We start from the raw sequence: 22,857 nt of genomic DNA on the forward strand, positions 1-22,857 counted from the left end.
AAACTATATGCATAGTGCGACAAAAAAGTAGCACATGCATAGTGATGATATGTTCGTTTAACACGTGTCATACCTAACATTTCACGTTAAACATCTTTGTTAATTTTTTTTTTTTTGTGCAACTCTTTGTTAATTACACAGCAAGAAACAGGAAAAATAGGTAAATCATACGCAGTGGGGATGAACTAACACGTCGTGATTAATAATATTAACAAAGCTAATTAAAATTCAAAATTTTAGTTACAAGTTACACGCAGAAAAAGCAGTTGGTGGACTTGTTAAAAAAAAAAAAAAAAAAAAGCAGTTGGTGGACCAGCATGGCAGCATCGGACTTTGACTCTTCTTCAGACATCGCTCTTAGACGAGAGTGATAATTGTCGATTTGCCAAACAAATTGTACAAAAACAAATAAGATCGAAAGGACAAAGCTTTTTGCTCCTTTTTTCAACTTTTCTTGGTTCTGTTTTGTTCTCTTTGGTTCTATTCCCCTCAGTGAATCTTTCTAGCTGCGATATTTTTTTTTTTGGATTTTCTTATCCGGTACGGGGTTTCCGGTTCATCTTCTATCGTCATTTGCTGTTGCCTAAATCTTATGGGAAACTGAGCAGGTTCGTGTCCTAGCATCATCTCCTTTGACTCGTTTTATCTCTATGCAAAGTCTTTTTTTTTTTACAATCTCAGGGGATGCGCTATTTGCGTTGAGGGATTTAGTTACGTGCATTGCCTAATCAACTCAGTGACTGGAATCGGAATCAAGTGAATCCTTGCATTTGGTCCCAAGTCATTTGTGATGACAAAAACTTTGTCACTTCTCTGTAAGTTGAATCATAGCACTGATCTAGTTAATGTTTTATAATATTGGTACACGTACTTTATATTAGAATTTGGGAGCAATCGTAGATAAGAATATATCTGGATGATGAATATATCAAAGAAGAAGTAGAGATGATGATACAAGTGGTTTGCTTTGTACATAAGGTTCGCCTGAAGACAGACTAGTGATGTCTGAAGTTGCACGGATGTTAGAAGGAGAAGAGCTTGCAGAGAGATGGGAAGAGTGGTAAAAAGTGGAAGTCACGAGATGTCATGAGTTCGAGAGGTTGCAGAGTGAGAGGAGGTTTGATTGGGGTGAAGATTCTAGAAGTACTTTTCTTCTATGAATAATCAAGATGCCATTGAATTAATTACCAGGTGGAAGATGACCAAATATCAAATCTTGATTTTACTGGAAAGCTGTATACATGGGCTATCTTTGACTTGAATCCTGTGAAAGAGAATGGCCCTAATGTTTGATTGTTGCCTGTTCTTTGAACATAATTTTATTTGACTTTTTTTCGTTGACTTCCCTTTGTGTCGTGCAAAATGTCACTAGAGGTCAACGTAATTTTTTGAAAAAGAAAAAATGGTTAAATCCGAATCTATTAAAGACGCAGACCTAACTTCCGGATGGAGGTACGATGTTTTGTGTGAATATAGGAAACCATAACTATCATGAAAAACGATTTCTTGATTATGTAATGAGAATATTAGAAGAATCTAGCGTAATAATTTACAGTATTAATTAATGTGTTCAAACTACTGTATGTTGTAGTCATGGCTGAGATTTGAGTAATTGGTTGTTAGTTTAACCAAATCATGTGCTGGCTCACCTTGTTTTATTTTTTTGCCAAGCCTGATCCTGCTAAGCTTTAACCCCTTTTGTAAATTTACAAACACTCTCATATTTATATGAATTCACATTTTGGCAAAAAAAAAAAACTACTGTATGTGTGATGTAGAATACAATGAGTCTAAACGCTGCAAGGGAAACATACTTTTGATTTTGTAAGTTTGTTACTTGCGTTTATAACGTTCACAAAAAAGGTTTTGCATTCATTTGAAATTTTAAATTTTGGAGATAGCAAAAACAAAAAAATCATCGATTGATCTTATCATTTATAGTTTTTATGTTCTTAAATGATTTTCTTAAACAAAAAAGTTGTTTTAACTCTTATACTTGTACCAGTATGACAAATAATATAGATATGGTGAACTAATAATTAGAAGGAAAAAAACATGTTTGAGTTCCCAAAGAAAAATAACATATGAAGTACTCTGCGGTAGTCTCGTTCTCGTAGCAAAAATGCCTTCGACATTGATTTACACCTTCACCTCTTTTTGTCACCGCGAGATTCGGCCTTTCGCCCCCGTCGAATTACTGGGAGATACTTGGGTTTTTGATACTTCGTGAATGTGAATCTGTTTTCCTGTTTGGTCTATAAAATTTTGCATTCAAACCACCGTCATATTAGTAAAACTGGCAATTACATGCACCATCTTTCTTCATAGTATTTTTTTCACTTGAAGTTCGAGTTTCAGAAAAATCCTCTCTTAACAAAAAGTTTTGGTAGCTCTCTTTAGGAAACAAAACATTAATAACGACATTACTGTACTTCCTATACTCAGATACTCCAATACATACATGTTGTTATTAATCGAACATGATTTCTCAGAGATAATAGCCTTCAGAAAAGAAAAAAAAGCTTCAGAAAATAGTTAAATACATGGAGCAAGATGATAAATATTGGGAATTACTCACTAAGTTTGCGGGATTGGTATGGTTGAGCTGAGACCATAGAAGATGAAAACATCAAAGAGAGAACAAGAAGCGAAGTAACCAAGCAGAACTTTCCCTTCATTTCTTCTATTTTATTATTATATATTTTTGTTAGTTGTATGTCCTAAATTTTCATACATGTGTATTTATATCAGTTAAACATGTTGCCGCATATCAACGAAGGTTCAAAGTCTCCACAAGAAATCTGTTTGTCTAAAACACTGATTAGCCTTGAAAGAAAAGAGCAATGAAGAAATAATATATACATTCACACAAGAAGTTTCAGACTTTCGGCTCATGTTTGTCTTTTCCAAAATCATTCACTCATGATATAAACGTAGTAGACTCACATAACAGAAACTATTCATTTTCAAATGTAAAATTAGATTGGAACTTTATTGATACAATATGGTAACAATACCTATATTTGATTATACTAACCATTTTCTCAATACAAAAATTTATAAAGGTTTAAGTGGTCTTGTACAGATGATCCCTTTCAAGTCGATTCTTGGTTAGGAATCCGATCCATTGTTAAAATGTAATCAGGAACCCCGACCTGAAAAATAATAATGTGATCATCTTTTATTAGCTTTTTTTTCTTTTCGACATCATCTTTTATTAGCTCTCCCATAAAATATGTCTATAGTAGATTTTATAAGCATGAATAGATTTACAAACACCGCGTGAGAGAACTTCGAAACAAATATTTAGTCAAACAACAACAAAAGCTTATTTTAAACATGTCTGTTATGAAGCATTGCTACTACATACCAAATTGATACATAGTTAATTAGAATATAAAATAAATTTTTGATTGTTAAATATTGATAGAAATTAACAAGTTGACAAAAGAAAATGGATTATAAGAACATTATCCATTTGGATTTCGGATACGGGAGGAAATCCAATACTCTGATTTTTCACGGCACACGATCTTTGCCGCAAAAGACTCCATGAGTGAATTATTCTTTTTAACATAACGAGAGATCCCTTTATCTGACATCACATATATTATTTTAACTACTATTAAAATATCTACTTGACCTTTTTATATCATTGTTAGCCCAGTCGATCACATGCTTCTTCATTTGTTCCTTGTTTTTGGCAAACTAAAATATACATAAAGCTATAATGTAACTTCATGAATGCGAAAAATCAACAATCAACAATCAACACTCTAAGATGTGTAGTCTTTAGTTTTGAAAGCTCGATATTTAATTATACACCTGTTCTTCACATGTAACAACGATTTTAAACTCTCTATACCAACTTCAGTTTGTTTGTTGTCTGCTTAATCGTTACTTTGTTAAAAAAAGATATAAAGACTGTTATAACATGTACTTATACATGATTCGAATGTTGTAAATGGGAAAAGTAAAACAAAAGATCCATATAATTATTAAAAACCCTAATTACAACTACAAGTGAAGTGACCTCCCTTCACAAAAATCATCTCTCTATATAGATATATATAAACTCGGCGATGGGTACAAACATATGCTAAAGATCATTGATAACAACAACACGCATATGAATTATATATGAAACATGTACTATACTGTACATTCTACAACATGAGCACATATGTATATCATGTGCCAACAATATATATAGATAGATATATGTGAATAAATTCTCCAGCAAGCACATTCCCAAGCACATATTCGATTCTGAGTTCCTCCAAAACATACCTGAAAGGACGAGGAAGGCTAAGGAATGTGGGAAAATATGGAATCATCCAGTAGATGATCAGGCCATGCAGCTGAAACTGAAGCTCCTGATTCTTGACAGCTCGAAGAGGTGAGGTTGCTATTGACATCTTCAATAACATATTGGTTTCTAATAAGATCATCAGCCATAGAATATGAAGGATCAAGAGAAGGTAAAAAACTCTGATTTGAGCTGGAAGGATCCGAGAGCCAGATTGGAGATACAGGTAGGTTTTCTCTTTGATTGAAGAACTTGAAGTGATTGTCATCAAGATTTTGGGGGAAAACAGATGATGGTCCGATGTTGGTATTTAAGGTTTTGAGGGATGGTAAGCTGTTGAAGTCCTGAAGATAGGAACCGAGGTTGAGATTATTGTTGGTGGTAGAGGCAATAGAGCTAAGGAGACTGCGAGTGTCAAAGTCATTAGGGTTAATGTTGTTATACATGGAAGGTGGTTGAAGGAGGTATTGGAACAATTCGAGCTTGGCCATCTCGGTTTGGAGTTTCAGCATAATTTGCTCTTGATCAACAAAACCTCTCAGGTTAGATGACAGAGAGATAAGCTGAGATAAGCTGGACAAGACATCAGTTCTTGGGCGATGAGTCATTGGGTCAACTCCCATCTGAATCAGCTTTTTCTTCAAATGGGTGTTCCAGAAATTCTTGATCTCGTTGTCTGTTCTCCCAGGTAAGTTGTTTGCAATCGTTGACCACCTTATAACCATCATCATCATCATTATAAGCAAGCAGTACAAGAACACAAAACCGTTGACTATAAAATCAAAAAGAATCAGAACATTACTTGTTTCCAACAACTGCATGAAGATTCAAGATAGTCTGTTCCTCCTCCGGAGAGAATTTCCCTCGCTTGATGTCAGGTCTCAAGTAGTTCGTCCATCTTAGCCTGCAACTCTTCCCACACCTATTAAGACCTACAGAGAGAGAGAGAGAGAGAGAGAGAGAGAGAGAGAGAGAGAGAGAGAGAGAGAGAGAGAGTATGAGAAGCTTTTAACTTAATAAAAAAAGCTTTAACAAGGTATAAAGTAGTACCAGCAAGCTTGGGAAGAGCACTCCAGCTACTATGGCCATGTTTTTTGACATACTTGACAAGTTTCTCATCTTCATCAGGAGTCCAAGGACCCTTCTTCAGACGAGAGTCACCACTGGAAGGAGATCTTCCCATGTTCGTTGATCTCCTGAATCTTTGTTCCTCCTCTATACTATTATTTCTCTGAGATTTGGTCGTTTGCCTCCTTCCTTCACAACCACACCAACTGCTTCTTATTTCTATTTATATTAAACCTAGCCGTCTAGCACCATTTTCTCTTCATGTCCACTCATCACGTGTCTCTTTTCTATTCGCCTAACAATACAATACAACCATGTCATTTTCACCTTTCAATTCCATTTCTTTAATCACTTTTTTAATTATTCTCTCACATACGCTCCTTACCAGTGTGAAAAATCATTCAATGTAAATTCTTCTTCTTGTCTTGAGCAACATCAGTATCATCTCAGGAGCAGCCGCCTTCAATGGACAAACACACATCAATTCTTCTCTTATTTGTCTTTTAATTGGGATTATTTGGGAAGCAGTTCATCAGTAGCCATCACCTATATATGCCCAAATCCTGTATTTGTCAAGGAGAATAGCAGAACATCGTTATTGTTTGTCTTTTCACTGTCTAAACTTCTAGTATACAGGTTTCTCAATGAATGAGGCAATCATATAGGTTATTTGAAATACCTGTTGCTGAAACTTTCCAAAAAAAAACACGTTTTTGTAGGGTTTCATCATTTTTTTTATTTATGAAATCCACAAAAGATCTTCTATGAGTAGGTAATGATGGAAGAGAAGGGCAATAAAGGGAATTTGACAGGATGAAGAAGCTGTTAGTTTTATTTTTTAATCATTGCAGATAAAAAGAGAGGATTTGAAATTGAAGTCAGCGCCAACAACACATGGCAACAAAAGGGTGGCAAAGAGACATATCTTTTCCTCTAACACGCAAAATTGATTTCCTCGCATCATCATTTACACGGCATATTAGTTTATATAATTCATTTCATTATTTTAAAATTTTCATATCGGTTAAAGGCGTAAGATAAATCAACTATCAACCCAACAAAACTCAAGCAATGAGCCCTAAGAGCTATTGTCTCTGAAAATGAGAATGTTTCAAGGATATGACAGTGTAATTTCTTGTTTGGCACATCAATTCATAAGAAAGTCCTGATATAGTGAAATTTAGGTAATACTTACCGAGATTTTGCAACCCCCAAATGCCTTTTTTTCTAGGAAGAAAAGGTACCTAGTGAAGAAACTTGCAACAGGAAAAACATATCAGCATTAACGGTTTCGTGTCATTGTGTTGTAATGAAAACATTTCTTAAAAAAGCAAAAAAAAAATTTCACAGAGTTAATAAGGACAGCAGCATAAATATTTTAGGAAATTTAGTAAATATTTTCAGGCAGAGTTCTCTCATTACAAAAAATTCTATAGCAAATAGTACTGGTTCAGGAGACCAGTAATAGTTCTTTAGGGTAAGTAATCATATATCATATTCTAACTCCACTACATGAGAATCTAAATTGCTGAAAATTCAAACAGCAATAGTAATGGACAGGACAAACATGGAGGACAAGGTAAGTTTTGGTATTATCAGAATAAAAACTTACTATATCAGAATAAAAACTTACTATTGATGATGGTGACAGACTTGATGTGAACGATTTTGACCATTAGGAGGAGCTGGTTAATTAGGGGAGAGGTGGGTGCAGAAAATTAGCTAAATCTCCATCATCTTTGAAACCTAAAAGACTTTCTTCGTCCGCCTTAGTATTGCAGCCAACGGCATATCTTGAGCTCTTGTCTTTTTCTTCTGTGTCTTATATAATGAAGATCACAGGTTTCGTGCAGAGTTTCAATTTAAAGATATATTTAGTATCAAGAAACAAAATCTAATTAAGAAACATATAAATATCAAACAAGAAATTTTTTACCAAATGAGGGCATCAACGCTGTCAGTTTCCAGAAGGTATCTTAGTGTGTGCAGTACCGTATTGTCATTTGACTCATATACATACCATCACTGCAAGTATAAACATACAAATATGCATGAGGCTTGAGATATTAACATTGCTTAGATAACGCAACAAGACAACCATCATGAGAGTGGCCATAGCAGAAGCCAATTAATGAAAGCGATTATATTTAATTATAAGTATGTTATCGTTTATGGCTTTCATTTCATCGTTTGCAATCTAGGTAATCCCAGGATCATGTACCATGTGTTTCGAACGGTTTAAGCCTACCAATCATCATACTTAGGCAAGATAAACCTACGAATTTCAAAAAGGTTTTAAGAAAACGAAGAATTCTTACAAAATTATTTCTTAAATTTGGGGAAAGAGGGATTTGAATTGCTTGTTGAGTTAGGGTTCCTCGCAGACTGGACCACAGTCTCGAATGGAGGAGGCAGGTACAGAAAATACTAAATAAATAAAGGAAGGACTACAAACTTAATAATTATGAAATATGTGATGTCACTTAAATCGTCCTTTTCCTCTAATAAAAAAAACAATTTGGTTGTAAATGTCAGCTAAACAACTGAATTGCTCTCCTAAGTCTCTGACCAAGGCGTTTAAAATCTCGGGCTTTCTATGCCACAAATGAACATTTTTAACCTTTAACCTATTTTCTAACAGTTATCTATGAAGTTGCTGAGTATTTTTCAACCAACTCTAAAATTCCATAAAATTGATAGTGGACTAACATGCATTAATCTTTGGATATCAAAATGTTCTTCAAATCCATAAAATGAAACAAGAAATCACCGTTCAAAATCTTCTTGCTTACTCTTCAATTTAGAATACTAATTTAGTACATACTTTTCCCAACCGTTACGCCCAACATTGCTGGAGCATTTGGTGACACAAGAAACCTCGAGAATATGACAAATGAAAAGGAAGAACAAGAATGTCTACCATTAATTTTAGTCAGTCAAATTAATACTATATGGACTAAATGCGTGGGCTTAAGTGTTGTTTTTGTTAACTATAAACCACTAAATGCTATTTTAGGTGGCTGAACTTCTTTGGTCGTGGACATCGTTTTACCGTCAAGACGGTAAAAGACATGGTAGCTAACAATAGAAGAATGTGCCATTCAAGACCACGAGCGATCTACAAATACTTTACTTTGGATGCAACAATGACATCTATCTTTTAGTGAAATATATCTACAGCAACAAAAAAATATATAACAATTGAAGAGGAATCGTAACATGGTTGAAGTTTCACTAAATGCAAAGAAGAAACAACACTACATAAAGTGTGTATTTTATGTGTATCTCCTGCAAATCAAGTTGCCCAAGGACTAGAGCCAATCTCGCTCGTACTTAGTTACGACTTAAAAAGGGTGCATGTAACCAGTAAGTTTGTCCAGCAAGTCTACACGAAGCAATAGGGAATGCAGGAAACAAAATCATCATAATGCATCTAACAGATTCACAAAATTAAAAACAATGAAAATAAAATAAGTTTCTCTATTTTCTCAAGAATAAGTTCTGACTTAGAAAATTATACAAGTTCAGAATTTTTAGTTTACCAGGAGTTTCAAACGGATTATATCTCTTTTCCCTTACCCTCCCAGAGCTCTTACGTGTCTCCGCGCTCCTTTAGAGTATTCATCTTGTTTCATTTCTGCCATGGAAAAAAAAATTCACATCTTAAGCTCACAGCAAATCTTAGAAGATCACTACACTACATAAAGAAGATTGTAAGCTTAGGATTCCCTAACCTCATATTTGTTAAACTCGATCTAACAAAGCCCAAATTAAAGTCACCATATAGAGAGCCCATGAGCTCGTAGGCAAGGGGCAGTAGCTATCAACAAATAAGAAATTAGTTAAACCAGGTTAGTTAGGCATCATAACGCAAGCCAGCTAAGTGTTTATTGAGTATACTATACATATACACCTTCATCATCAAATTGGTATATGAAAAGATCAATACCTATATAATAATAATAAAGCAACCACTCCTCATAGAAGTAAATAAGCATCATCTATTACAAATTGGTAGAAGAAGTGTTGAGCATCAAAAAGGATGAGCAGTGGCTGTGTCTCAACTCGGCTCAAGGTTGAGTTTACTAAGTTAGTAGTGCCTTCTCGTGAAAAGCTTTTTATAGGGGTTTTCAAAGGTCCACCTTCACCATATAATATCTATGGTTGAAAATAATTCACTATTCATATATCTTTATTATTTTCACAAATCTTCACTAAATTCTAGATAACTTGAACATATAAAATACTACTTTTTAGACATTCGAGCTTTACTATGAAAACGATATAATGAAGATTTCTTCAGTAAACAATCTTAAAATAAGTATAAAATGCCCAGCTTTCACCTTGGCTAATGGGGGACAAAAAGGCACAGCTGAAAAAGTTAATTAACTTTACCAGTCATGTGATAAAGGTGAATAGGTAAATTATGTCATCTTTTTTTATGAATGATGTGTTTGGAATTACGATATTCCCTAGACAGTCCCTTTAATATCACCAATTAACATAGCTCGAAACCAGTGATAAAACTATAAAATTTTGAAATACTTTTACCATAGTTAATTAATTTGTGCTTGGAGTAAACCACATATGATGCATTAAAGATTGTACTGAATGCGTATACTAATGATGAGACGAAGAAATGGGAAGACGCATCTACGAACCTCAAAACGTAAGAGAGTCTCATGCCATTCGCTATGTTCTTCGAGATCATCGTTTCCCTCACCAGCACGCATCAAGCAGAAGACAATAAGAAAATCTGAAAAACCCAGTAAAAATTAACATTGTTGCTTTTAAGAAGGTAGTAGTTAAAGCAACCAGGCTAAAGTGTTTGATCTTTTCATGAAAGTATAAGAGTTTAAAGACAAAAGACTGGGGAAGCTTTTTGCATGAAAAGTAAAGTCACATGGCCTGACCCAAAAAGTACGAAGATATCTGCATGAATATATACGTAAGGATAGTATACAAAATACAATTAAATCGTGTTTTGAACACAAAAGCGAAACCTAAGACTCTCCCAGACACGGTGCTCGAGGCACAAACCAGATCTATTCACCTCGGCGCCGGCAACGGCGCATCTCGCCGGCGCTGGGCCTTCTCGACAAAGCTACTCGTCTCCCTCGCTCTCGTGGTCCTGTTTCACTGTTCTATGTATTGTTTATTTGCTCGTGTTAATTGGATGGTGGGAGGAAGGCGAACTCGACAGACGTTACGACGAAGACGGGGACTCTTTGTTGTGCTTCTTCCGGTGGTCCTTTCCTTCCGACTAATCTTTACTCCAGCGATGAGTCGAGAGGATTCTCTCGCCACCGCAATTCTTCGGTCTTCGGATTCAAAGGCCGACGTATCTCCTTCTGTTCGCCGTCAGACAAGTCACAGTGTGCACTATGTCCAAGCCGTTCAATTGTTATCAAAGCGTCGATATCAGACGACGAACTCAAACCCCTGGTCTCAGGCAAGACTTGAGTCCCACAAACCACCGCGGGTTGCTCCTATTCTTCAAACCGGCGTCAGATCTAGAAGCTTCACGAACGGCGGTTCGCTTCCGCTCCGGCGAAGCTCTACCGGCGACCTCTTTCATGGCGCCGACGAACGGCCCAAATCCTTCGTAATCCGGCCCATGCTGACAGCACTTATCAAGGTGATATCTTTTTATATTTGGGCTTGGCCCATCTGTAGTTTTGAACCTGTTAGCTCAACAATTTACCTGCAAGGATCCAGATCTATAGAAGAAAATTTGATTCGACATGTTATGTCGTTTGGTGATTGGGTCAGTTACGCAGAGAATTCCGGTGGATTTACGGGATTCCCTCCTCCGTGTAGTACAAGCTTAGACTTTTCCTGTTGGAAAAAGTTACCCGAGGGTTTACCGGGCTCGGTCCTCATTCGATCATACTCCTCCTTTGAGGAGAAACTGTTACCACCATATCTTCTTTCCATAGAAAGAGGAGTTTCCTTGGTCTCGTTGCTCAGCGTCTGCTTCAGTTTCCTCATCGTTTTGTTATCTTGCGTAGCGGTCTCCACGGGACCTGAAGATGCAATCGAGATTACTTCGGTTTTTCTCGTTGATGAGATCTGGACCTTAACGTCACACTATGTGACTATTCCTCCGCTGTTCGACTTTGTCGGAAAGTTTCCCTCGACGCATTCAAGCACCGTCTTGAATTCGCTGTCATCTTCGATTGAAGACCTATCTTGTTTAGTTTATTTATGTATTGTATGCTATGTTTATGGCCAAAGAGGATGGATAATTCCCTCTATCTATTGTAGTGATGAAGTTTGAGTATGAATGAAAGTAAGTTTGTGATCAAAAAAAAAAGGATAGTATACAAAATACAAAAGCATCTTAAAAAGCTGTGCAGAACTCTAAAACACATGGTTGGGGTTGGTAAGTCAGGTCCTTTAAAATGAGTTCCAATAAAGAACATAAATATATCCTTGAGCAAACCTCATAAGTCGCCTTTAGATCTGCTCTTTGTCTTACGCGTTTTGTACCTATTCTATATTGGTAGCACTTAACATTAAGGACACACTGACCTATTCCCTAGAGCTTCAAATTTGTCCGTATCTTTTCCAGACACAAAAAGATTGATGCTAAGCTGGAAAGTGGAGGACGTAGTCTCCATTTGAGATTAAGGATTAGAATCTGCAAGTAAAATGTAGACTGATGAATGTGAACAGCACACGTGATTACAGATGCCAACCCCAAGTTAAGATAATTGTGAAAAGAAATAACAATCAACAAATTCTGCAATTAAAGTCTATACTTTTGACAATTTCCCCTATACAATATTTGTGGGCAGATAGATCTTTCAGAAAATCTTTGACTTAACCTTCAGATAAAAACTATTGTATTAGGTGAATCAACATGGACTAGATCATTGCTATTTCAACTATCTAGTTATTACAACAACATGACACTAGAAAATCTGGAGAACCTACCCTCTTTGTAAATGACCAAACAAACATGCAAATTAACTGGAGTATTAACAAGCAGCACTAGAAAACAACAAGACATCTGACTATTATTATAACTTAGCATCTTCCACTTTTGCTAGCAACTCAAAATTAAGGCTGAGATACCTGTATTGAACTGTAGCGACCTTCCTTGGATAGCAAACTCCTATGGCTTGAAACATGGTAGCAAAGGCTTCTCTCATGAACAATGTAGACATAAACATGACTTATTATGCATTAACTTTGGCGCAGAAAGTTGAAGAGTTATATGTGTTGGACATATAAGTCCCAAAATGGCTGATAAATTAATCCTTTGAAATAAGAAATTCAAGAATAAAATATCACTGAAAATCACCGGACTAGTAGTAGATGGTGGAACAACTCCACTAACGTTTCATCACCACAGGCACTCAAGAGAGTGGCTGATTACTTTGAAACCTGCAACATCAGCCATATCTCAAACCCATTGTCTGAATATGATGAACCAAATCTGCAAGTCAAGAACTTCTTTAGGGAGTGGAATGGATGAGAGATCATTGTTAAAAGTCTTTAAAGATTATTATACCACAGCGGTTCATATCTAATCTTTCTCCATGCATCACCCAAGTCAATATGTACATTCGAAAAACATAAGCAGATTATAGCTGATTCCACTTCGAATTAGAGCTCATCCATAAGAAATATAAGGTTTGCTTCCAGTCCAAAACTAGAGATATCAGTTTACCTCATACAGATGTAATGGTTTGGAGGAGGAGTCGGGAGAATCATGAATCCTCTCCCCGTCAGCGGCAGCAACAGAGATCTAGGGTTTCTTCTCTCGGTTCGATTTTGCTTCATTCACACAGCTTATATGGCGCGCGAAGCACGCAAACGTCACTGCATATGAGTCTCTGTTCCATCAAATTAGATCTCCTGATGCCAGTGAAGATATTTGCACGTTACAAAATAGAAAATCATTGTGATAACAAGTCTTTTTAGATGCGAAATTGAATTCAGCATGGAGTATCAGTTATGTTACATGAATTAGAAATCGGGTATGGGGAAGTGGAGAAACTAATTATTTTTACAAAATTAGGAAACTGATAGGTTGGAAGCATCCAAAAGTATATGGTTCAAATTAACAGAAATCATTTATTAATTTATAATAACTTTAAACGATTTTATATTATAATTGTGAATATAAATAAATTAAGATTATAAAACTATTATCCAATTAATTATTTTTGATATTTCATAAATATCTGACACAATATATTTAAATACATATGCTATTTCACTAATAAAAATTCAATGCATAAAGACAATTAATACTATTAATTTTAATACTTGCATATTTCTATTCTCTTTATTGTATTATTATTAAATTTTAGATTTCATGCCTTAAAAACATGATTTTAGACTTATTGTTTATTTATGACATTGTGTTTTTTTTTAAACCGAAACGTAATTTCAAAACAGAACCGTAAGTTTCCAATATGTTTTAAGATAAAATATTTTAAAAAAATTTTGGAAGCGAGATTCCGTAAATTTCCACGAGGTTTCCGGTTTCGAACGCGTATAAGTTATTTTATTTTATATAGTAACGAATCTAAATTAAGTATTTGGGTATTTCGCTTACCCCAAAGTTGTAATCCAAATCATAAAAGATAGACCGGTTCAATCGATTCAAACCGAACAATTCGTCGGTTTAAAGCTACAAACCGGTCTAAACCTTTACTTTTATACTGTTCCCAAAACGCTACAGACAGTATCATAAAGTTAGGAAACCTACCCGGAGCTGTCTGAGAAAAAAAAAAGGAAATTGGAGGTGGCGAAATCTGATTACCGGAGGAAAGGAATATGGCGGTGGCAGATGACGGGAAGCTAAACATAGAGGAGCATCCTCCTCTCTGGGGATCTCGCAGCGTCGATTGCTTCGAGAAGCTCGAACAAATCGGCGAAGGAACTTACGGGTAATAATTAATTACTCCAATCCACTTTTGGGTTTTCAAAAAGGCGCAAACTTTCTTAGAATTGATCAATTGTTTGGTTAGAATCAGTTTTTTATTTGTGGGTTTCAGCTTTTCACAATGCATATGCGTCTTTGTGTGTTTATTGTTTGGTGGTGGTGTTGCAGGCAAGTTTACATGGCTAAAGATATCAAAACTGGTGAAATCGTGGCTCTTAAAAAGATCCGTATGGACAATGAAAAAGAAGGGGTATTGATTATGCTCTCCTTTATATTTGTTTTTAATACAAAGACACGTTTCTGTATGCAATAAACTTTATTCTGAATTGGTAATACAGTTTCCTATAACTGCTATCCGGGAGATAAAAATTCTCAAGAAGCTGCATCATGAGAATGTCGTTGAGCTTAAGGAGATTGTCACTTCACCCGGTAATGTATTTATATTAACACACACTTCCCACGCGGAGATTAGTTTAGTTTACAGAGAGAGTCTAACTTTCATGACTGTTTCTGTCTCTGTTAAAGGTCGGGACACGGATGACCAAGGAAAGCCAGGTTTGTGAATAGTTATTTCAAGTTCAACCACAGTTAGTTGTAATCTCAGTTTTGACTTTTTTACTGGAATTATAGATAACAATAAATACAAGGGAGGGATCTATATGGTTTTTGAGTACATGGACCATGATTTGACTGGACTCGCTGATCGTCCTGGACTGAGATTCACTATTCCTCAAATCAAGGTAGCTTTTTAATTATATAAGCCCTTAGCGTTAGCCTTTGCATTCAACTTTGTTTCTAACATTTCAATCCATTTTTTTTTAAAGTGTTACATGAGGCAACTACTCACCGGGCTTCACTACTGTCACGCGCACCAAATTCTCCACCGTGATATAAAAGGTGAACATATCTCATTTACATTGTTGATGTTAGGTTTGTATCTTTTTTGTTGACTCTAGATCCTGGTGCAGGCTCGAATCTCCTTATTGACAATGAGGGACAGCTGAAGCTGGCTGATTTTGGGCTTGCAAGGATGTATTCTCAGGATCATTCTGGAAACCTCACTAATCGTGTCATCACCTTGTGGTATAGGTATGCTTTTAAAGTCTTACATCTCTGCATTATGATGTTTGCTAATGTATCAGCTATTGTTACTTTGCTGACTTACATTTATTGCGGCAGGCCTCCTGAGTTACTACTCGGGGCCACAAAGTATGGCCCAGCAATTGATATGTGGTCCGTTGGTTGCATATTTGCTGAACTTTTGTATGCAAAACCAATCTTGCCTGGCAAAAATGAGGTCAGAGTTCTATCTCTTCATGTCAGATTCTTGTACAGTGTGCGTTGATGCCGATAATAACATAAAGATCTACCTGGTTATTGCATTTTACTGCTGGAATTAATAGCTAGCCATTAGATATGTGGTCTCTTTTATTATGTAACCATAGAGTCTGGTTAGATTATGGTCTATGTACAAGTTTGATATGGGTTTTGGGGTTCGATAGCTTCTCAAAATGACATGCTCTATCTCCTACATTGTTTCAGAATGAACAATTGAGCAAGATTTTTGAGCTTTGTGGATCACCTGATGAAAATAATTGGCCTGGGGTTTCCAAGATGCCTTGGTTTAACAATTTTAAGCCATCACGGCCGTTGAAGAGACGCGTGAGAGAGTTCTTCGGACAGTAAGTAGAGTGAATCATTACCAATATTATAACTTCACTTCTACGCAAACACTTTGATGATAAGGTTTTATTCGTTTTTTTCTTGAATTGAGGTACCAAGTCTTTGATCGCCATGCACTTGAACTACTGGATAAAATGTTGGTTCTTGACCCATCACAGGTATTGGAGATCTTTGTTCTTATTGACAGTGAATACTTAAAACTTTCCCTATTACAAGCTAGATTTTTGGTGTTGTTCTGGTGTAGAGAATAACTGCAAAGGATGCTCTTGATGCCGAGTACTTTTGGACTGATCCTCTGCCATGTGACCCAAAGAGGTATTAGCTTTTGACAGTGTGTTTGTGCATTATCATTCTTCTGACTAAAATAATGTTTTCATATATACAGTCTACCTACATATGAGGCATCACATGAGTTCCAGACAAAGAAAAAGAGGCAAGAGCAGCGACAAAGAGAGGAAGCAGCAAAAAGACAGAAACTGCAGCATCCACATCAGCAGCACTCTCGCTTGCCTCCATTACAACACGGTGGCCAATCTCACGCTGCTGCTCCACATTGGCCTGCCCATCCTACCAACAACGCACCACCGCAAGTACCTGCTGGACCAAGCCACCACTACTATGGGAAGCCTCGCGGTCCACCTGGTCCAAATCGATACCCTCCTAGCGGAAACCAGAGCAGGGGTTATAATCAGAGCCGAGGAGGTTACAGCAGCAGCGGATCATATCATCAGCAAGGACGGGGAGCTCATTATGTGGGCGTTGGTCCTAGAGGGCCTAGTGGTGGTGCCTACGGGGTTGGACCACCTAACTACACACAAAGTGGTCAGCATGGTGGCTCTGGAAGAGGTCAGAACCCAATGGGTGGTAGTAGAAACCAGCAATATGGATGGCAACAGTAAAGAGCTCTCTGTCATTTGTCTAAGATCTTAACTCATGTGAGTTAAGTAATTAAACATAAATATGAGATATTGAATCTCTTTTCATACACTGTTTCTGACTTTATTATAGTGAGATTGACAATATATGCTGAAAAAAAATTGAGCAATCGAAACAGAGCAATTCTTCTTAAGTTTTTTAAGCATCATTATTACACAGCTCGATATTGAAAAAACATTTAAAGAATAGTAAGAGTTTCTCAAGTAAAAATCTCTTTTCTTATACCAGAATTTATTTATCCCATCAGGTTATGAATCCTTTCTTTTAAAAATCTGTCTACTCTGTTGCTGTTAAAAAGTATATTAAAATTGAATTTAACACGAACAGCCACCTCCTTGTTGCTCCCCTTGAGACGCATTGGTCGATGACCTTAGGTTGACATCAACCATATCACCTTGTCTCGTTGAAAGTGTGTCCATTCCTGGTAATGCTGCTGAAATCTTGCGGAAGAGTGGCTACAAGTTCCCAAAATACCAAAAGAAAACACACACACACAACGTTATTCAAAAGAATCTCAAAATCTTTACAGTCATGACACACGAGGATAGATAATTGGTTCATACCTTGATGTTAAATCCTGCCTTTGCACTCGTCTCAATGAATATTACTCCAAAGTCACGAGCTTTGTTATCCCCTTCCTCTATCGACACTTGCCTGTCAAATGGAAATGTTAAGTTGATAGCTGAATGACAAAAGCTTCCATGTAAACTTATTCGTTCAAGGTCAAGTGTTTTGGTACCTCTTGTCAACGAGATCTGTCTTGTTACCCACGAGAACAATGATGACATCGCTACCTCTCTCTGTACGAACATCCTCAATCCACTTGGAGGTGTTCAAGAATGACTGCCTATCTGTACATTGAAAAAAATAAGCAGGAGACTTTACATACATTCGTGTAAAATCTTTTGAGGTACTGGAAGTTTTCTTTGTGTCCGTCTATGATTCTTCAATAAAGGATGTATATACAGGCGTACATCAAATAAATTTAAAGGAAAAGCTGAAAGGTTTTTCACAGAAGGCCTTACTTGCAACATCATAGACAATAACAGCAACAGAAGAATCTCTGATATAACTCGGTATCAGACTTCGAAACCTCTCCTGTCCAGCAGTATCCCTGTGCCATTACAAAGTCACAAACGCACAACATATCAAACAACACAAACCATATGCATACACCAAAATATATTTATCTAAAAGAATGAAAATTCCACAGTCAATAAAGATACTTGTAGCACGTATTCAAAGCTGAAAAATTCCATGGACATATAGAAATAGCACAAAAGATACCTAAAGGATTCATCGTTCTTGATAGATTAAGCGTTTTTTCTAACCGTAATAATTACAGTTTGGTAGTATAGATTTTCCAAAAGAACATGAAAAGTCATTTGATAATAACGAAAAGAAAGATGAGATGTACCATAGCTGGAGACGAAGAGTCCTATCCTCCATGTACATTGTCTTTGACAAAAAATCAATCCCAATTGTTGCCTGCATCAATCATCCCAATCAACAACGAGTTTCAGATCATATTAAACCAAAATCACTTCGCAAAACTCTGAATCTGATCGGATTCTCCCACACACACACACACAAGAACACTAAAACGATCGCGAATCACACAGATTCGCATTCCGATTGAGAAAAACATAGCTGTAGATCGCGAACCTGATAAGTGGTGTCGAATTTGTCGTACATGAAGCGAGTGATGATGCTGGTCTTTCCCACGGATTGATCTCCGAGGAATACGAGCTTGTACTTTGCTAATGGTGTCACCGCCGCCATTCCAGATCTGAGTTTCGCGATTCCAAGGCCCCTGAGGTTTGATGTGATGTTAGACGCGTTTATTTGATCGGGCTCTCTAGACGCCAATTCTAACCGCCAACCACGGAAGTTATACGGTTCGACTTTTTTTTATTATTGCATAAAGAGTCCCCACATTTTTACTTTTATTATTTAATTTGCCTAAAAGTAAAATTTCTATCAATATAAAGAGATTACTCAATTGTTTCTTTTTTGGTAAAATATTAAATTATTATTATCAGTTTTCGAATTTAAGACGGAATTTACAAAAGCAACTAGTAGCAGAAAAAACAATAAAGAAACTAAACAGGCCAAACATGATTATTTTGTCAAACTATCAAAATAAAGAGATTACTCAATTTTATCATCGTCATTTTGTCAAAATGCTGTGTAAAAATATTACTTTGTTACAGAATAATTATGGTTTTTCTTGAATTACGAGGTTTTGGATCGAAACCTGTAATTCTTGATCCAAAACCACATCTTTATAATATTAGTTTCGTCTCAATCTCATTCGATTTTTTAATCTCTAGGCATTGTATTGTATGAAGTTGAGCTAACAAGTAACAACACTTCATACTTACTAGAGAATCATCATGTGCACTCTCTGTAGTTGTTAATTTGTAGGAGATACTGTTCGCTTTGTGTTACAAGTCATTTACTGATCCCTGAGCTTATAATGTTTTCTTTCAGTAATGATAAGGACCTTGGACCTTAGTGATTTATTTGGTATCGTTCACTACTAACGAGTGTTCTCTTTTGGCCTGATCGTCTTTGTCATTCTTCCGATACCTAATACCTTAAATACTCTGGATTTTTATTCTCGACAAGAAACAACTGTCATAAACACATATACAACCAAGATTAACCAGACCACAAGATTTTGGTATTGACAAAGACACATCATAATTGACAAACATTCTGTCCCTCGTGATCAATAGCATTCTAAAATATTCTACAACGAAAGGCACAAGACAACTGTTTCCCTCAACGTATACAATACAAGAGCCACATACTATCTTCTCACATTTATTCCCATTATTGTACATTTATATTTCATCTATATCCTGCAAATAATCACACACTTGTGTTTCCAAATTACCTTTGTTTTCTTTGTTTTTCAGATCAAAGGGGGATGGATTCAGCATCCGCAAGCCAGCTGAAAAGCTCTGACGATGATGAGACTGTTGCTGATAAAGTATGTAACAAAAGCATTGTAGTTCCACATAGAGTTGTTGCATTAGCCAACAGCTTCGAGAAGAAAGACCGTTCCTGGTATGTAAAGCTTTTAACATAGTGCAGAAACTAGAATCAGTAAGAGTTTAGGTAGCTAGCTAATGGGATAACCTATCTCTCTGTAGGTATGTCAAATCTCAAATCCCTAATGATCTGTCTATTCAAGTCAATGATATTACCTTCCAAGCACACAAGGTATTATATATCCAAGCACATTCTTCAAGTGTATGCAATGTTCAAAAAATCGTTAAGCGGTGGTTAAACACCCTATAGATGATTATTGTTTAGCCGAAATAGACCGATTTTTTGAACGCCTAACCGACTTTAAAAAAATTATGATTTACAAAAATTATTTTGTTCAAAGCCAATTTATCGGTATATATATATGCATATGAGTCTAGTTATCTTTTTTTTTCAACAGTTTCCTTTGATCTCCAAATGTGGTTACCTAAGCAACATTGAGCTACAGCCATCAACTTCTGGAAATGGATATCATCTCAAGCTTGAAAACTTCCCAGGTGGAGCAGAAACATTTGAGACAATTCTCAAATTCTGCTACGGTCTCCAGCTTGACTTGAATCCTCTCAACGTAGCTCCACTAAGATGTGCATCAGAGTATCTGTACATGACTGAAGAATTTCAAGACGGGAATCTAATCTCCAAGACAGATGGTTTCATAACCTTTGTAGTACTTGTCTCATGGAGAGACACGCTCACTGTTCTGAGATCATGTACAAGCTTATCTCCATGGGCAGAGAACCTTCAGATTGTAAGGAGATGCTGTGACTTGCTTGCTTGGAAAGCATGCAATGATAGCCATGATATACCAGAAGATGTAGAAAACAATGAGAGAAGTCTATACAGTGGTATAGCCAACCTCCAGCTTGATCACTTCATGAGAGTTGTAACAACTGTAAACGCAAGAAGGGGTAAACCAGAGACTATAGGTAGACTCATCATGAAGTACGCAGAGAACTGGTTGCCGCTAATCGATGAGGATATTGAAGGCATACGAGGTTATGGATCAGGAAACAATGAGTTGCAGTTCAGTGTTGAAGGAGAAAGAACAGAGGAAAGCAGTTTAGGATGTCAAGAACAGAAGAGAATCATTGAAAGCTTAGTGAGTGTACTTCCACAACAACCTGAAGCAGTGTCATGCCAGTTTCTGTTGAGGCTACTGAAGACAGCTATTGTGTATTCTGCATCACCAGCTTTAGTATCTGATCTTGAGAAGCGGGTTGGTATGGCATTGGAAGATGCTAATGTATGTGACCTCCTGATTCCTAACTTCAAAAATGAAGATCAACAGAAAGGAGCCAGGTGAGAAAACTCTACTCTTAAGCAACTTTGATGTTAACTTTGACCGCTGAAACGAAACTAATATTATTTGCTATGGTTTCGGGTCTCGGGTGATTATAGTTTTGGCCCCGAACTGGTATTCAAAAAAAAAACTTTGATGTTAAGTACTAATTAAACTAAAGAACTCTTTGTTAATTTATGCACAGTTCACCTGAGGATTACACAATATACAATGTGGACGTGGTTCACAGGATTCTAGAGTATTATGTAATGCATGAGCAGCAGCAACAAGAGCAACAGATTCAAGGAAAGCCAAGTATAACAAAGCTATTGGACAATTACTTAGCCGAGATTGCAAAAGATCCATGTCTATCCATCACCAAGTTTCAAGTTCTAGCTGAAATGTTGCCTGAAAACGCTTGGAAATGCCATGACGGTCTCTATAGAGCAATTGATATGTTTCTCAAGGTAGTAGCTAGCTCTCTTCTTGTGATTTTCATCTCCAAATTAAAGAAACATTTAGTAGTTTCATCTTTGTTTCAGACTCATCCTTCACTATCAGAGCATGATAGGAGAAGACTGTGCAAAACAATGAACTGTGAGAAGCTATCTCTTGATGCGTGCCTTCACGCTGCACAAAATGATCGGTTGCCTTTGAGAACTATCGTCCAGGTATGTGATAATAAAGAAAGTTTTACTTCATAAGCAGTTCTTGAAGTTGAAGAGCTAACGAAAGCGAGTGGTTTCATTATAAACAAGATCAACACTCAAGTGCTTTTCTCGGAGCAAGTGAAGATGAGGATGATGATGCAAGAGAAGCAAGCGGGGAACAATGAAGAGAACCCTGAAGGTTGTGACGATAAACGAACGTCAAGAGATAGTGAAGTGAGGAAACTTAAGGGAGAGCTGGAGAACGTGAGGAGTAAGATGGCAGAGCTTCAGGACGATTACAATGAGCTTCAGCAAGAGTATGAGAAGCTGAATAGTAGCAAACATAAGAGCACACAGTACTGGGGATCGCGTTGGCAAAAGGTGAAGAGGTCATTCCAGATGAAACGAGAAGACGATGAAACAAGAGATACGCCACGAAGGCGACGAAGTTCCACGGGACCAAGAACCAGCTTGACGAGGAGAAGAATGTCCATGTCATAAGCCTTAGCTTGGTGCTTTACTGATGAATTCATTGAGAAGAGATGCAAACACAATCATTGAGCTAAGTTTGTGAGTTAAAAAAAAAAAAGTTTGTGAGTTAAGTGGAATTAAGAGTCAAATTCTATCATATATCAAATTAATTAAAATATTTTTATGCCTGCCTGCTATCTTTTTATTTATTTTTTCTCTTTCTCTTTTTATTAATTTACTTATATCTCATAAAATGTTTCATATATCGAAACCACACGTTAGTGGTAATTCCATGGATAGATCCACGAAATTCGAATCAGCTGCTAATCCAGATAAACACCACGCGTAACCATTAGAGCTTTCACATTCTCTCTTCAAGAAAATGGATCATCCATTATCTTTTTTCTTTATTAAATATATCCTCAAATTTAAAGTTTAAAATTGGTACCCCGCAAATTCGAAGTTCAAAACTCCAACCTCTGAAATTAAAGTTTGAAATTCC

The 22,857-nt window shown here is 36.5% G+C and overlaps 4 protein-coding genes and 1 long non-coding RNA gene across 10 annotated transcripts; 3 read left to right on the top strand and 2 right to left on the bottom strand.

Annotated features, from left to right (window-relative positions):
- The first annotated feature begins 58 nt into the window (after window positions 1–58).
- On the top strand, window positions 59–1,419 carry LOC103846820. Its single transcript, XR_004452534.1, has 2 exons — window positions 59–815; window positions 979–1,419. It is a non-coding gene; the product is annotated as an uncharacterized LOC103846820 (long non-coding RNA).
- Window positions 1,420–3,972: 2,553 nt separating this feature from the next.
- Window positions 3,973–13,803, bottom strand: LOC103846821 (transcription factor MYB92). Of its 6 annotated transcripts, none has more exons than XM_033282189.1 (10): window positions 10,039–10,133; window positions 9,112–9,197; window positions 8,920–9,014; window positions 7,314–7,402; window positions 7,011–7,198; window positions 6,573–6,633; window positions 5,763–5,940; window positions 5,360–5,672; window positions 5,112–5,241; window positions 3,973–5,023 (listed from the first exon to the last, which is right to left on the bottom strand). In XM_033282189.1, the coding sequence occupies exons 8-10, from the start codon at window positions 5,490–5,492 to the stop codon at window positions 4,309–4,311; spliced, it is 978 nt and encodes a 325-aa protein (XP_033138080.1). In that variant the 5' UTR covers window positions 5,493–5,672; window positions 5,763–5,940; window positions 6,573–6,633; window positions 7,011–7,198; window positions 7,314–7,402; window positions 8,920–9,014; window positions 9,112–9,197; window positions 10,039–10,133; the 3' UTR covers window positions 3,973–4,308. The 6 variants fall into 6 exon arrangements, with proteins under 6 accessions (XP_033138080.1, XP_033138078.1, XP_033138079.1 ...); XM_033282187.1 differs by adding an exon at window positions 7,696–7,804 and having other exon boundaries at window positions 7,011–7,402; XM_033282188.1 differs by adding exons at window positions 11,912–12,020; window positions 12,458–13,803 and having other exon boundaries at window positions 7,011–9,197.
- Window positions 13,804–14,042: 239 nt separating this feature from the next.
- On the top strand, window positions 14,043–17,031 carry LOC103846824 (cyclin-dependent kinase C-1). The gene is made up of 12 exons (XM_009123824.3): window positions 14,043–14,283; window positions 14,448–14,529; window positions 14,618–14,708; window positions 14,805–14,834; window positions 14,910–15,019; window positions 15,104–15,176; window positions 15,248–15,368; window positions 15,459–15,576; window positions 15,822–15,961; window positions 16,054–16,120; window positions 16,207–16,277; window positions 16,348–17,031. The coding sequence occupies exons 1-12, from the start codon at window positions 14,171–14,173 to the stop codon at window positions 16,859–16,861; spliced, it is 1,530 nt and encodes a 509-aa protein (XP_009122072.1). The 5' UTR covers window positions 14,043–14,170; the 3' UTR covers window positions 16,862–17,031.
- On the bottom strand, window positions 17,000–18,790 carry LOC103846822 (ras-related protein RABH1e). The gene is made up of 6 exons (XM_009123823.3): window positions 18,564–18,790; window positions 18,316–18,386; window positions 17,924–18,012; window positions 17,638–17,749; window positions 17,462–17,552; window positions 17,000–17,353 (listed from the first exon to the last, which is right to left on the bottom strand). The coding sequence occupies exons 1-6, from the start codon at window positions 18,678–18,680 to the stop codon at window positions 17,213–17,215; spliced, it is 621 nt and encodes a 206-aa protein (XP_009122071.1). The 5' UTR covers window positions 18,681–18,790; the 3' UTR covers window positions 17,000–17,212.
- A 932-nt stretch (window positions 18,791–19,722) lies between these two features.
- LOC103846825 (BTB/POZ domain-containing protein DOT3) lies at window positions 19,723–22,552 on the top strand. The gene is made up of 7 exons (XM_009123825.3): window positions 19,723–19,741; window positions 19,823–19,973; window positions 20,060–20,129; window positions 20,356–21,254; window positions 21,440–21,701; window positions 21,777–21,905; window positions 21,993–22,552. Exons 2-7 carry the CDS (start codon window positions 19,834–19,836, stop codon window positions 22,383–22,385), a joined length of 1,893 nt encoding a protein of 630 aa, XP_009122073.1. The 5' UTR covers window positions 19,723–19,741; window positions 19,823–19,833; the 3' UTR covers window positions 22,386–22,552.
- Window positions 22,553–22,857: the final 305 nt, after the last annotated feature.

The sequence above is a fragment of the Brassica rapa genome, chromosome A10 (genome assembly GCF_000309985.2).
Source record: "Brassica rapa cultivar Chiifu-401-42 chromosome A10, CAAS_Brap_v3.01, whole genome shotgun sequence".
Classification (NCBI taxonomy): domain Eukaryota; kingdom Viridiplantae; phylum Streptophyta; class Magnoliopsida; order Brassicales; family Brassicaceae; genus Brassica; species Brassica rapa.

Excerpts from the sequence above, each read along its gene's own strand:
- LOC103846821 (XM_033282188.1), bottom strand. The coding sequence starts at position 5,492 with ATGGGAAGATCTCCTTCCAGTGGTGACTCTCGTCTGAAGAAGGGTCCT. Across the intron at positions 5,242-5,359 it reads TGCTCTTCCCAAGCTTGCTG|GTCTTAATAGGTGTGGGAAG; the intron begins GTACTACTTTAT and ends CTCTCTCTGTAG. Across the intron at positions 5,024-5,111 it reads CATGCAGTTGTTGGAAACAA|GTGGTCAACGATTGCAAACA; the intron begins GTAATGTTCTGA and ends GATGGTTATAAG.
- LOC103846824 (XM_009123824.3), top strand. The coding sequence starts at position 14,171 with ATGGCGGTGGCAGATGACGGGAAGCTAAACATAGAGGAGCATCCTCCT. Across the intron at positions 15,577-15,821 it reads TCTTGCCTGGCAAAAATGAG|AATGAACAATTGAGCAAGAT; the intron begins GTCAGAGTTCTA and ends ACATTGTTTCAG. Across the intron at positions 15,962-16,053 it reads GTGAGAGAGTTCTTCGGACA|GTACCAAGTCTTTGATCGCC; the intron begins GTAAGTAGAGTG and ends TCTTGAATTGAG.
- LOC103846822 (XM_009123823.3), bottom strand. The coding sequence starts at position 18,680 with ATGGCGGCGGTGACACCATTAGCAAAGTACAAGCTCGTATTCCTCGGA. Across the intron at positions 18,387-18,563 it reads AATTCGACACCACTTATCAG|GCAACAATTGGGATTGATTT; the intron begins GTTCGCGATCTA and ends TGATTGATGCAG. Across the intron at positions 17,553-17,637 it reads ACAGATCTCGTTGACAAGAG|GCAAGTGTCGATAGAGGAAG; the intron begins GTACCAAAACAC and ends TCCATTTGACAG.
- LOC103846825 (XM_009123825.3), top strand. The coding sequence starts at position 19,834 with ATGGATTCAGCATCCGCAAGCCAGCTGAAAAGCTCTGACGATGATGAG. Across the intron at positions 20,130-20,355 it reads TTACCTTCCAAGCACACAAG|TTTCCTTTGATCTCCAAATG; the intron begins GTATTATATATC and ends TTTTTTCAACAG. Across the intron at positions 21,255-21,439 it reads GATCAACAGAAAGGAGCCAG|TTCACCTGAGGATTACACAA; the intron begins GTGAGAAAACTC and ends ATTTATGCACAG.